Here is a 14,011-nt window from a genome sequence, read left to right as displayed (position 1 = left end):
CACTGTCACTACAAGCATGCTTAATGTGAGGGATTGCTGAGTCAATGCAATCAGCTTTTATTGGATAGAAATCTTTGAACCAATCTGACTGTATGAATTGTTGAATTGTAAAGTGCCTTGAGATGCCATGTGTTGAGAATTGGCGCTATATTAATAAACTGAATTGAATTGAAATTAAAAGAGTTTGTATTTAGCTTATTACCCATAAAATATTTTACAATAAAGTTAAGAGTTTTTAATCAATAAAACATTTGTGGTGTCTGGGTATGTCAAACCTGACGATTCAGGGAAATTTTAAAAGAAAGTTTAGTCAACTTGAGCTACATGGTTTAAGCTAGGATACAGTTAGATATCCCTAGTTGTACAGGATGCCGATAAGTTAAACATCACAACTGAATTCTGTATGGATGAAACAGGCTAACAAATTCACTGATACGTATTATATTTTGACTGATATAATAAGTAAATAGATTAACCAGAACTTCCTAATGAACATTTAACCAATAATCTGTACATATTTTATCCAGTTTGTCTAATTCAGATTCTGAGTACCGTAGTAAGATAAAAGATAGATTAAACCTTATGTATTTTAGCCACTTTGTGTAAGAAATTCATCCAGATAAAAAAAAAAAACAAACAAACAAACAAACAAAAAAACAGTTTAACTCATCCCCATGGTAGGTGTTGTAAGGTTCGGATGTGGCTGTATGTCTGCTGGATAAAGCAGAATTATCTCCTCTCCTTCTGAAGCCTCCTCTCAGGCACAAAAACCCAGACAAAGTTTTAGTGAGCTGTTTTGAATTAAAAACATTGTCGTAATGCTCTAATAATTCATGTCTGGGGAAAAAACAGGAAGGTAGAATGTTCTACAAAAGGTCATGGATCCCTATATCCCATCTAGGTGAGTTAACTTCACACCAAGAAGCATTTTTAAATGGAAGAAGCTAAAAATACCGAGCCGCAGAAGTACTCTGTCAGTCTGAGTGTAGAAAAAATGTTTCATAAATACTCAGTAGCATTTCTGGAAAATTAGAAATTTCCCCTAATGCTTAAAGAATAAAATCTAACACTACATATATACACACACCATGAACACATCATGTTTTTTAGTGTGCGTACAATCACAGATTTACAATTTCCAATCAGGTGGGAAATATGTAATAAATAAATAAATAGGAAGGAAGGAAGGAAGGAAGGAAGTAAGGAAGTAAGGAAGTAAGTAAGTAAGTAAGTCAGTCAGTCAGTCAGTCAGTCAGTCAGTGCGTGCGTGCGTGCGTGCGTGCTCTGTTCGGTTAATTTGTTATCCAAATAATTAAACTTTCTAATCTAAGCAAACATTCTTCTCCAATGTTCAGATTCACGCTAAGCTTCAAATGAGAATGGACAACCTGTCTTTACCAGATGCTTTAGAAAGAATATGATTTCTAGTTATCTCTAACTATGGTACACTGCTGTTCAGTCAGAACTTTGTGACCATGGGTAGCATCGATGTTTTGACATCTGTGTCAATGAGCTACTGTGACGACTCTGTCAAAGTATAAATCTTTTATTCTATCTCCATGGTAGAAATAAAAACTGTGAGGCATCGAGTGCCTCACAGTTTTCTTTTAATTAATAAAACATACAGGACTAACTGAGCTGCTGGCTTCATTTGCTCTAATAATTAATATGGCTTAGAATCAAACACTCCCATACGGTGTCATGGTTTTAAGATGTTTGGCCCACATGCAGACACAGACCCGGAAACAAGGAACAGTTTTAGATGTTTATTAGACTACACTAAATAAGAACGGTTTAGAGCGGGAGCTGCAGGCGAGGTTCGGAACGTCAGTGTTCGGGGTTCTGCGGGAGGAAAGAGGAAACTGATTAAGACTAGAAAAAGCTAGAGAAACCTGCTGACATGATGCTCAACCAGACTCTTAAACAACTGCAGACACAAAGGCAGATTTAAGGGTCTTATTTCCTGGATTAATGGAGGAGTGCTCTGTCGACTTAGTATTGGACTGAGGGTGGACAGGCAGGAGGATTGGTCCTGTGAGGAGTCACCGGAGAGGAGACAGTTCCAGAGCAGTGAGGAGATGACAGACAGGGACCTGATCCTGGTTAGCATCTGGTCTGGTTCTGTGGAATACGAGAGCAAGGAGAGGTTAAGAGGAGACTCTGGGAGCTTAGATCACTAACAGAGCTTGACCTGCTTTACCACTGAGAGAGCGGAGCCAACTTGCAGCTTGCTCCAGGAAACTGCTCCAAAATAAAAGCCACCAGTGATTGCCATTAAGGAGTGACGCATTGAACCCATCAAGCCTGCCACCCTGTTGTTGTTTTTCTGCCTGGTTCAGTGAAAGATACTTGTTCACATTAGATTTAAACAGGTGTTATTAGCCTGAAAATGACAGCGCCACTCTACTTGCATCCACCCCAAAGGTTACTTGAACTAACAAATTCTGGCATCTGGCTTCTGGTATCGTTCTGAACAGTACATTTTGAAAGTTTTGAAAAAATTACATAAAAGACTGGGAGTTACTGGAAGGGATTTCTTTCAAAGCAGCATTTTAACGCCTTCCAGAACTGATCTCTTGAAAACGTTGCCTTTTCTGCTCTTACATTACAAGTAGTTTGAAAAGTTGATTAGGAGTAGTATTTGGGATGGTAGGAGATTGCAGTGGACACATATTTAATTACAGTTTGTCAAAATGGACCTCCCTCTTCAACTCCAGCTAGAGTGATACAGTTCTGATGCTGAATTCAGAACAAGATTGCTAAAAAAACAAAATGTAAGATTCTCTCTCAGTCTACAAGAGCTGTGTTACTTAGAAAACTCAGACTTATAAATAGACGTTAAACTTTATGTTTGGAAAAGGTTTTGAAATTGTGAAAATGTCTCAGAATAATTTTGAAAGGATATAATTCAAGACAATACTGCAAAGCAGCTGAAAAAAGTAACTTTATAAAAACCTTTATTTTCCTCCTTTTTTATTCGACCTCAGAGAAAGAATATGTTAGAGTACTGATGCACAGATATGGATCTATCAGTGCACGTTTATAGGAAGGTGAAAGTCAAAGAAGAGCTGCTAAAATATGCTCAGAAAAGGAGGCCTAAACCTATTACAGCGGCCTTGTCTGACAAAAAAAAAAAACAATGTATTGTAGGACTTTGTTTCAGGTCACTGACTACTGGGCTATAGGCTGGTTCCAGACAAGCAAACTACTGGATTGCACAGCAGATAGGACTGAAACCAACAATCCTTTGCTTGAGAGGTATATCCATTAGGATGTTGGAGGAACAGATCTCATCAGCCCCTCTTGTGGAGAAAAATATGCTAAAAGTCCGTGCAGAAGATGAGTCCCTGTCCCTGGGCATGTTTTCATGGCCTTGTTGGCGCAGTAGGCAGCGTGTCAGTCTCATAATCTGAAGGTCGTGAGTTCAACCCTCACACGGGGCATTTGTTTTAGCTTTTCCACTCACAGTATCTAACAACATTCTCCACCTTACTTTCTATGATGCGACTTTATGTGGGCTTTCGCACAATGATGGTTACATCTTGCTCCACTTAGGGCTAGTGGTGCAATAGGTAACGCGTCTGACTACAGATCAGAAGACTCTAGGTTTGACTCCTGGCTAGCTTGTTTGTTTATTGTCATTGTCTTATATGTCTGCGTTATTTCAAGTCAGCTGGTCAATCACTCTCGTAAACTCTTAAAGCAGATGCAGCTTGAAATCCAACCCCCATATGAGAAGAATAGGCACAAAAATCCCCTCATTGGTGATTGATGCAAGTGACAGTTATGCCATGCAGGACTTGCCAACTCCAAAAAATCTGAAATGATCTACTGCAATTGAGTTTTGCTGTTTGAAAACCTTTACCTCCTTTTGAAGGGGCTTCAAATTTCCAAACAAGTGAAGGGATAAGTTACACACTTTTAAACTGTTTGTGAAGGTCCTTTCTGCACAGCTCAATTCACATGCAGATTGGAACCCCGTAACAATAAGTTGTCATTACTGTTGTTTTTTTGCCTGGTTCAGTGAAAGATACTTGATTACATTAGATTTAAGCAGGTGTTATTAGCCTGAAAATGACAGCACCACCCTACTTGCATCCACCCCAAAGGTTACTTGAACCAACAAATTCTGGCATCTGGCTTCTGGTATCGTTCTGAACAGTATATTTTGAAAGTTTTGGAAAAATTACATAAAAGACTGGGAGTTACTGGAAGGGATTTCTTTCAAAGTAGCATTTTAACGCATTCCTGAACTTATCTCTTGAAAACGTTGCCTTTTCTGCTCTTACATTACAAGTAGTTTGAAAAGTTGATTAGGAGTAGTATTGATGATGATAGGACATTGCAGTGGACACATATTTAATTACAGTTTGTCAAAATGGACCTCCCTCTTCAACTCCAGCTAGAGTGATACAGTTCTGATGCTGAACTCAGAACAAGATTGCTAAAAAACAAACTGTAAGATTCTCTCTCAGTCTACAAGACCTGTGTTACTCAGAAAACTCAGACTTATAAATAAACAAACTTTATGTTTGGAAAAGGTTTTGGAATTGTGAAAATGTTTCAGAATAATTTTGAAAGGATATAATTCAAGACAAAACTGCAAAGCAGCTGACAAAAAGTAACTTTATAAAAAACCTTTATTTTCCTCCTTTTTTATTTGACCTCAGAGAAAGAATATATTAGAGTACTGATGCACAGATATGGATCTATCAGTGCACATTTATAGGAAGGTGAAAGTCAAAGAAGAGCTGCTAAAATATGCTCAGAAAAGGAGGCCTAAACCTATAACAGCGGCCTTGTCTGACAAAAAAAAACAATGTATTGTAGGACTTTGTTTCAGGTCACTGACTACCGGGCTATAGGCTGGTTCCAGACAAGCAAACTACTGGATTGCACAGCAGATAGGACTGAAACCAACAATCCTTTGCTTGAGAGGTATATCCATTAGGATGTTGGAGGAACAGATCTCATCAGCCCCTCTTGTGGAGAAAAATATGCTAAAAGTCCGTGCAGAAGATGAGTCCCTGTCCCTAGACATGCTTTCATGGCCTCGTTGGCGCAGTAGGCAGCGTGTCAGTCTCATAATCTGAAGGTCGTGAGTTCAACCCTCACACGAGGCATTTGTTTTAGCTTTTCTACTCACAGTATCTAACAACATTCTCCACCTTACTTTCTATGATGCGATTTTATGTGGGCTTTCACACAATGATGGTTACATCTTGCTCTACTTAGGGCTAGTGGTGCAATAGGTAACGCATCTGACTAGAGATCAGAAGACTCTAGGTTTGACTCCTGGCTAGCTTGTTTGTTTATTGTCATTGTCTTACACGTCTGCGTGCTTATTCCGAGTCAGCTGGTCAATCACTCTTGCAAACTCTTAACGCAGCGGTAAGTTGGTGAAGTCTATCAAACATAACTTGCATTTGTCCCTGTGCTGCGTTTACCCTAGAGTCTGCAACTGCTCCTGTTGGGCAGCAAGATGACCACCGAAAGTGTCTGCATTGTCAATTTGGCCAGAGTGTTCTTCTGTCATGGTTTTAAGATGTCTGAGCAGAATCTGAGCAGCAGGGATTCAGAGACTAGTCTTCAGAGCACTGAGACAGGCGGGTGAGCAATCCAGAGCTCAACGAACACAACGGTTTAACACTCTGGCGTCCTTCAGCTGACTGAATGCTCCTCGCAGAGCAGTCTCAACGAGCCGCAGGTGCAGGACCATGCCCACCTGTCAACAACAACGACATTCTTCTTAAGAAGAAGAAACTTTTGGAAGCAGACAGAAAGATTAATGATGAGCCACATTTTCCCCTGACCATGTAACGGATTAAAAAAGAAAAAGTCTTCCTAGGATTCTTTCTAAACATTAACATCAAGAATGATGTGTGGAATTATTGAGCATGTTAGATTTCCCCATTTCTGAAAAACTTGACCTAAACCAAAAAAAACCTAATCGATCTAACGACCAGGCTGCTTTGTGTCTGGGTCACAACTTATAAAAAAAAAAAAAAAATCAGTTCATTTAAATTTGCCAGGAGTTAGTTATGTATTAATTGCTGAATATGTACTGCCACGGATTATAATCTTTGCTGCTCTAGTTAGTATTTAGGACAGCAGGATTTGAGGTAGAATAAAAGCGAATTACATAAGTTTTAATATTTAAGAGTTTTACCAATGATTAGACAATAAACAAACACAATTTTTATTGATTACACTTATAGATATTATATAATAGGGGATTATACTAGTTAATGTTGATAGACAGAAAGCTTGCCAACCAGTTTCTATATTTCTGAAATTGATATTGCTACTTGTGCAGGGCAACCCACTTTCAGTAAAACATGCATTGATCCCAAACCAGGCTCACATCTAAGTCAGCACATTACTTGCATGTTGTGCAGCGGTTTCTCCAGGCTTTAGAAACAGGACGGAACCCCCCACAGTGACCTGCATGCAGTCTGCAGAACCATGCTGATATAAAGTTGCCTCAAACGTAAGTGCTGCTGGTTATATTTCTCAACAACTTGACTTCAAAGAAAATAGTTAAGCATGTAATTGAATTCCTAATTTCTGGAACATGACATTAAGATGCAAACGGGTGCTGTGGAGAAATTTGTACATTTTTAAACATTTAGCACATCTCTCATGGAGGTAAAAATATAATTTTTTAATGGTTCTTTTCCAATTTATATGCTCTCTTAAATCTAGTCACTGCAGGAGGGAAATTTAGATATAAAGACTTAACTTCAACTTCAGTTTTGCATTTTCAAAATGAATAGATCAGAAAAATTATATGTAACCCACTCTTAAAACATGCTGGATGTAAATTAAAATCAGTAAAACTTGAAGAAAGAGCTATCATCCTGTGCAACATTTCAAACTTAAGGGTTAAAAAAGTGGGAATGCATTATTTGCTGAAGGGCTTGAAACTCACCTGCTCATTAAATGCTCATCAGTGTTACGGTTTATACAGTTAATTTTTATATGAACTGTGGATGGAAACATTACATATTTGAATCCAAGTCTCCCTTATAAAATAAGTACTTTCCTTAGGGGTTGGTACCAAGTGTGACTAAATGCTTTCCATTCAGGATGAGCTGAGGAGGTGATGCCTTTTTAATATTGCAGAAAGCCAATAAGCTTCACTCCTTCTGGTTTGTCTCAGTTCCGGCTGTTTGAAACAATTTAGTAACTCCTCTGCATGCACATATGGGGCGGATTTGGCAACTAAGTTCATTTGTGTAAGCCATTTCCTAACCAAAATAAAAATAATTACAATACATTTAAAGTCTAAAAGATCATGTCCTCTTATCTTACCCTTTTACATCCACAGGAGGATATGGAGTAATCATTAAGAGGCGCAGCAACCCACCTTTAAAACAGGAACAATGGAGAAAAAAACTGTTGGTTAAATTTAAAGCTCTGTCTTTAGTTTAGGTCTTGTCGATTTGTGATGGGAAACATATAGTAGCAGCAAGTTTCCTATAAATTTTAATCACATATGCTTACAGCATGTACTTAATAAATCTCCTGACAAATAGAGCATCATACACCTACATTATTAGCAGAAAAGTGACAAAACATCTGACACCTTCCAAAAATATACAGTGGGCTCCATATATTTCTTCAACCAATTTGCTTGTCCTTCCAAACTGTAATGGAAAAGATCCTGTTGGGCTCATAGCCATTTCAGACTGCATTCAAAGAAGCTTGAATTACTACGCATTTTAAGAAGATCGTCTCTGAACAACTGTCAGGATTAAACAAAAAAATGTTTGGCGGGTTCTGTCTCAGTCTAAAGTTTGATTTCACTGGGTCTGAGCAACCTTCCTTATCTAAAGTAATCTATTCAATGACAATTTAGGACTTACGAGGATACGACAGCTGCAGGACTGTACTGTGTGTGAATGGTTGTATGTTCTGTTTGTCTGTGTTGCCCTGCGATGGACTGCCGACCTGCCCAGGGTGTACCCTGCCTCTCGCCCGTTGACAGCTGGAGATAGGCACCAGCATCCCTTGCAACCCCAATTGGGACAAGCGTGTCAGATAATGGATGGATGGATGTTTCCTCTAAAAAAAATCAACACTGCAAGTCATCTAAGGAATACAGTTTAAGTACGGTTATTAACATCCCGTCCTGTTGCTGCTGCTTCACTTTGAATTAATTTGCATTTTTTAACAAAAGAACATAACACTTTTAGTCAAGTGTTTTTTAGTGGTGCTTCAGTGATGATGGAAAGGGCATTAAAATGTTAGCTGCATCTTCGATAATCTCTCAAGTACTCATCTCTACAGAAACAACCTCCTGACTAAACACTCAAATATTTAAATACAATAAAACAGGCATGCTGGAATACTAAATTAAATCTTGATGACATTCTCTATAAAATGTTATATATATTGTTTTCAACTGATTAAATTCTCTTAGAAATTGGAGATATACTAGATTTAAAAAAACAAACATTTTTACAGAAATTAGTTTTTCATGGCTCCTAGACATATTTTAGATAACAATTTTACACCATAGATGAAAATGTTCACGATATTATTCCTTTTTAAAACTTACATATATTTTAGGCCATAATAGGGAACAGTCTTGTAATGCAAATCTTTCTCCAAAGTGTTTCCCTCCTACTATTATCCAGACATTTAGATATCTCAAAGAATATTATGCTGTTCCAGAATTTGGAGGAATGTATAGAGGACTATACACTGAGAAACTAGGATAGAGGTTGTATGTAAGGTAATGAAATATTCAAAAGGCAGAGGGAAACAGATGATCAGTAAATAGACAGCCAGAGAAAGAAATGAGGAGACTTAAGCCACCGGGAGCTAAACCTATGTTAAATGTTAACATTTATCTGGGGAACTGTTTTGAACTGAGCCAGCATGGGCTGCAGGAGAGGCTGCAATCTGTATTATAATACTTTTAGATGTAGCCTGAGTTTAAGGCTAAAGCTATAAGAGCTGCCTTGGGGGAAAACTGGGAGGAAGGTTAACAGCTTCACCCTGATTTACACAGCCAGAATCAATAACTCTCAAACTACAGCACACAGATGTATTTGAAATACAAAATAGCTGGTGGTAACAGGAAGTAAACGTTACCTCCCTCTTTGCTCAAATCAGATTTGCTTCTTTCCTTGGCCACATCCAAATCCAGATCATTTACACAACTCATTTAATTACAGTTACCCTGATACACTTTTTTTTATTTAAATGCTAAACAGTGCTATGCTTTGTCAATCTAATTTCAATATGTAATGGGAGTGTAAGTGTCTGGTTGGAAGAAAGAAAAATTATTCCTCTGAAGAGAAATGGATTGAAAATCCAACTTGCATTAAAATACAAAAGTAAGATTTTTTTGTATATAGATTACAAGCTTTCAATCAACAATGTTTAATTTCCTATTTTAGTTGAAAAGATATCTTGTAAAGGTAACATCTCATATGAGATGAACCAACAGAACATTAAGTCGAGGCTAATTTAAAAAAGAAACAAACAAAACAATCAAGATGTCTACAACCAAACATAATTTAGCCCACCAGAATCTCCATAATTTCATCTAATCTACTTACTTTCTTACTTGGGGAGTGTTGACCTATTGGTTAGAGTAGTGCGCTTATGCTCTGAGAAGGTTCGATCCCCACATTCTGCACTCTGAGTCCCTGAGCAAGACCCTTAACCCCCACACTGCACAATGGCAGCCCACTGCTCACCAAGGGGATGGGCCAAATGCAGAGAGTGTATTTCTCCAATACGAGATCAATAAAATTCAATTAATTAATTTTATTTAGAGTTTATGACAACCACAGCGTCCTTTTTGGCCTACATATGCACTTTATAAACCTGATCTATGAGACAGTCACCCCCACAAGTGATTTTATGCCAGACTCCATTTGTAAGGGGTATGTAAGTGATGAAAAACGTTAACTTGCCCTATAAAGGGTTAAGAAAAATGGAGGAAGGAAAGGAAATATAAGCTTCAATCATTGGCCAAAAAAAATCAACCACACTTGTCCAGGATCTGTTTAATGGATTTCAAAATATTCTGAATCAGCATGGTCTTAAAATCCCATTATCAGTAGCTCTCCAATTTTAAGTTAACAAGCTGACTAGAGGGGGATATGTTAAGCTTCCATTCTTTAACAATATTCCAATTTTCAGAAACACAATTTGGATGTTTTACCCATCTAGCACACTCATAAAATTAGGATAAAATAAAGGCTTGTAAAATTTCACTTATGAATTTCAGTTTCAACTTCAGAAATCAGTTATTTAAAAATATTAAACTTTTCACTAAATCAAAATTTTCTGTTTTTTTTTTTTTTACATTTTAAATACAAATCTTTCTATGATGGTCTTGTTGATCATATAATTATTTGAATATACCTGACAAGTTAATATCATGACTATAAAACCCAGAGATTTACTTATTTTGTGTTAATTTGCCTAATGCTACCAATGTGTATTTACCTTTTTTTTATGTTTTCAAAGCTTTACAAATATCATATCATAAAATATAATATAATAAAAAATATAAAATCAGTTACTGCAGTTGAAAGTGTAATAAAATGTTACATTTCATTTCATCCCAACATCAACAGTTGGGAATTCCTTTGTGCAGCCAAACTATTCAGATATTCAGATTGGTTTACTTTTATTTATCAGGCATTACTTGGACTGCTTCTGGCCTATATCTGTGCTGCATTATCGACCTGTATACCTTTCAGTCAAACAATATGCAGCTTCTTTCTGTCCTTTTCAGTTGGACTGAATGGAACAAGAAACCTCCCTCCTCCTGGAACGTCCTTATCTCACCGAGTCCTTTGATTTCCAAACAAAGTTCTTGAGGCAGAATCACTTACATGTACCCTTGAAAATGATATATGTAATCCCAGTGGAACCATCAAGGTTAAATTAATAAAAAGAAAAATAAATCCAGTATTGTCCAGTTAGAAGTATTTCCTCTCAATGAGGCTGATATTGTCTCATCTGCTAATTTAATAAAACCATAACCCTCTAATCGTGTAAGCCGGCATTTTTTTCAGTCAATACCACAGTATCCCATCACTGCAAGAATCTTAAAGCTTTTATATAAAGGTGTAGTTTTTAGCAGACTGTGGAATGAACGACCCAACGATGAGAAATAACACAAGTCAGCCGTTTCCCTTTAGAGAGAAAACTTTAGATGAAAACTTTCAGGAGGAGCTGAGACTTTCCTGGAGGCTATTTGAATTGTAGCGAGATGAGAAATGGAAAAGCAATCTTCCACAGCTGTGCTGAAATATAACTGCAGCAGGAAGAGTAACTTACAGGCCATCAGGCAGCTTGTAAAACGTAGGACCACAGGCGATTCAAGCGGGCACAGTTTAACAAGCTCCTAATGAAAGGAACTACAGTATCTTGGCAATCAAATGTAGCAGGGTTTGTATTAGTGAATGAGATGAAACAAATGAGTGACTGCGCTGTGTGCATCTGCAGGGTCAAATGGTGCTGAAGCTGGTTCCTGGATTTCCCTCACAGGATGTGGCGGTGTCAGCTGAGGCTTCATTAAGGAAGGAAGGAGGGCTGAAGTGGCCGTCATCACAGGAAAAAGACTCAGCTTTAAAACCAAGAAAAGTTGGAGGAGATCCCTGGATCAGAAGGCTCAAATCAATAATAAAAACTCTGAATTAAAGTAATAAAACTTTAATAGTCATGGAAAACTACTCTTGTCTCTTTGCTCTCCTCGAGGAGAAACTAAAAAAGTAAAAAAACAAAGCAATTGAATTCAGACTAATTAATAAAATAAGATATACATGTTTGGGATGAATGAAAAAGGACAAATCATCAGCTAGATCTCCAAAATGAAACACAAGAATTCCTTTAAAATCATAGATCTAATGTTAATTTTTTTATTTCTTATAAACATTACAGTCGTCCACATATAATATGATCATTAGCAATCTAGTCCTATAATACAAATGTTTAAAAACATCGCTCTTTCAACACCTTCTTGGCTCCGACTCAGACCGTCACGCTGTCTCCTTCATCCAGCAGTGGATTTTATAGAAATGTTAAGACATGAAAAATTGCTTCTTTCCGCAAATAGCGAAGCCTCTTTTAAAAGATCAACACTAAACAGGTCGCAAAAGCTTTTTCTACTTTTTTTAAACACATTTTGATTTAACAGACACATAATGCCATTGGCTTTACCATTGCACCAAACTGGTCAGAGGAACTGTTATAAATATGAAAAGTGAAGAAAAATGACCCTGAATTGTTTTGACCTTAAAGTGGATTCAGTGTTCCTAAAAGTCACTAATATGACTACAGTTAAAGGAGAAGTTCGGTTTTTTACACTTTAAGCCCATTTTCTGTAGTGTCCAGGATGAAAAACCGAACTTCTCCTTTAATCTAAATAAGAGGCATTGAGCACCGCAGTCACTCCTTCATTCCTCCACCTTGGACTTCCTCTTTGAGCTTATGGGTCTGGAACGGTCTGGATCTTCCGGTTTTGGGGATCCTGGAGGGTCAGTTGGTGGGCTGGGGGCTTTCTCTACATCAGGCTCTGGCTGAGGAGCTGAGGGGGGGCCTTTGGAAACGCCTGAAAAATATAACAGTTAATTTCATTCCATTAAAAGCTGCTCTAATCTGACCATCTATCAAGGATTGTAAATCTAACTGTTATAATCATTTGAGATTACCGTATTTTCCGGACTATAGAACGCACCTCACTATAAGCTGTGCAAACTGAATCTTTTGAAAAAACGGGAAAAGTACATATATTCCTCGCTGAGATTTACTGAACTGTCCCCCACCAAACCTGTAGGGGGAGCTCTACATATAGCCCCTGGAGTAGGGAAGAAGAAGAATGCTAGATCCTGTTAGCTTGTTGGCTTGCAGCAGTGTCACTACCCGATCCGTCCCAGGACTGGTGCAACCTGTTCTAGATTTGATCTTTTAAGAGGATGCCCAGATTTAACATACCGGTACCTTTTTCTGCTGGTTTCTTCAGCTTCTGGATTATATGTAAATGTCAACAAATGTGAGCTCAAGGCTATAAAGGAATGCTCCACCAGCTCCATTTGTAATATAATAGTTAAAGATGAAGTGAGGTACTTGGGTATAATAATTACTAAAGATCAACAAAGAAGAGCGTCCTTAAATTATCCTTATTATTCAGAAAACTCAAGAAAGCTAAACCAATGGCTCTTAAGAGCTCTCTCTTTTAAAGGGAGAGTATTAATAACCAAGGCAGAAGAATTTTGCATCTGACTTTTGCAGCTTTATCTCTCCATTAAGATAAAAAACTTCTAAGTGACATTGACAAAATGTTATTTAACTTCATATGGAGAAATAAGACTCACTATTTTAAAAAACCTGTTCTCATGAATCCATACAATGAAGGTGGTCTTAACTTCCTAGACTTTACTACCCTGAACAACACTTTTAAAATCAATTGGTTAAGAAATATATATACAAATATTCTAAGTCTATTTGGAATGCAATACCTTTGCATATGATTTCTAAACTTGGTGGATTAAACTTCTTCTTAATGTGCAATTATGATAGTTATAAAGTTCCCATTAAGTTATCAGCTTTTCACCGCCAGGCCTTCTTGTCATGGACTCTGATCTATAAACACTACTTTCCCCCCCATAGGTATCTTATATGGATAGTAGCGTAGGAAGTAGCGTTGGATCCCATTTCCGGTGCAGATCGGGCAGAGACGAGTGATAAAACAGAAATGATTTTAAGGCATTTATTTTCTCAGGAAATACATTATTAACCTTTAACACATTATATTTTAGTATGTTTACTATTTTTGGGGAGGGAAAACGTCATTTAGGTCTTTCTAACAAAATAAAATCGAGGATGACCTAGATCACAGGTCTTCAACAGGGGGTTGCGATCCCTAGGGGGTCCACAGAGGTACTGCATGGGGGTCCTGAACGTTTTGGTTGATTTGACTTTTTTTTTATATTCCCCCCTGCAATTTCCCACTAATTGAAATGTCTTTAAATCCACATGA

The 14,011-nt window shown here is 37.5% G+C and overlaps 1 protein-coding gene and 2 non-coding genes across 5 annotated transcripts in view; 2 read left to right on the top strand and 1 right to left on the bottom strand.

Annotated features, from left to right (window-relative positions):
* The first annotated feature begins 3,370 nt into the window (after positions 1–3,370).
* Positions 3,371–3,443, top strand: trnam-cau. The gene has a single exon. It is a non-coding gene; the product is annotated as a tRNA-Met (tRNA).
* A 1,607-nt stretch (positions 3,444–5,050) lies between these two features.
* On the top strand, positions 5,051–5,123 carry trnam-cau. The gene has a single exon. It is a non-coding gene; the product is annotated as a tRNA-Met (tRNA).
* Positions 5,124–11,733: 6,610 nt separating this feature from the next.
* Positions 11,734–14,011, bottom strand: part of bbs4 (Bardet-Biedl syndrome 4) — a 24,437-nt gene continuing 22,159 nt past the window's right edge. For 2 of the 3 annotated variants that reach the window (XM_015377525.1, XM_015377527.1), the window contains exons 16-17: positions 12,393–12,583; positions 11,734–12,316 (exon numbers count right to left, since the gene is read on the bottom strand). In XM_015377525.1, coding sequence (XP_015233011.1) covers positions 12,429–12,583 — 155 coding nt within the window. In that variant the 3' untranslated portion in view covers positions 11,734–12,316; positions 12,393–12,428. Of the gene's footprint in view, positions 12,317–12,392; positions 12,584–14,011 lie in introns of those variants that run through there. The other variant, XM_015377526.1, reaches the window with a different exon arrangement.

The sequence above is a fragment of the Cyprinodon variegatus genome, unplaced genomic scaffold (genome assembly GCF_000732505.1).
Source record: "Cyprinodon variegatus isolate N-32 unplaced genomic scaffold, C_variegatus-1.0 Scaffold156, whole genome shotgun sequence".
In the NCBI taxonomy this organism is placed as follows: domain Eukaryota; kingdom Metazoa; phylum Chordata; class Actinopteri; order Cyprinodontiformes; family Cyprinodontidae; genus Cyprinodon; species Cyprinodon variegatus.
This window is presented reverse-complemented; position numbering and strand designations above follow the sequence as displayed.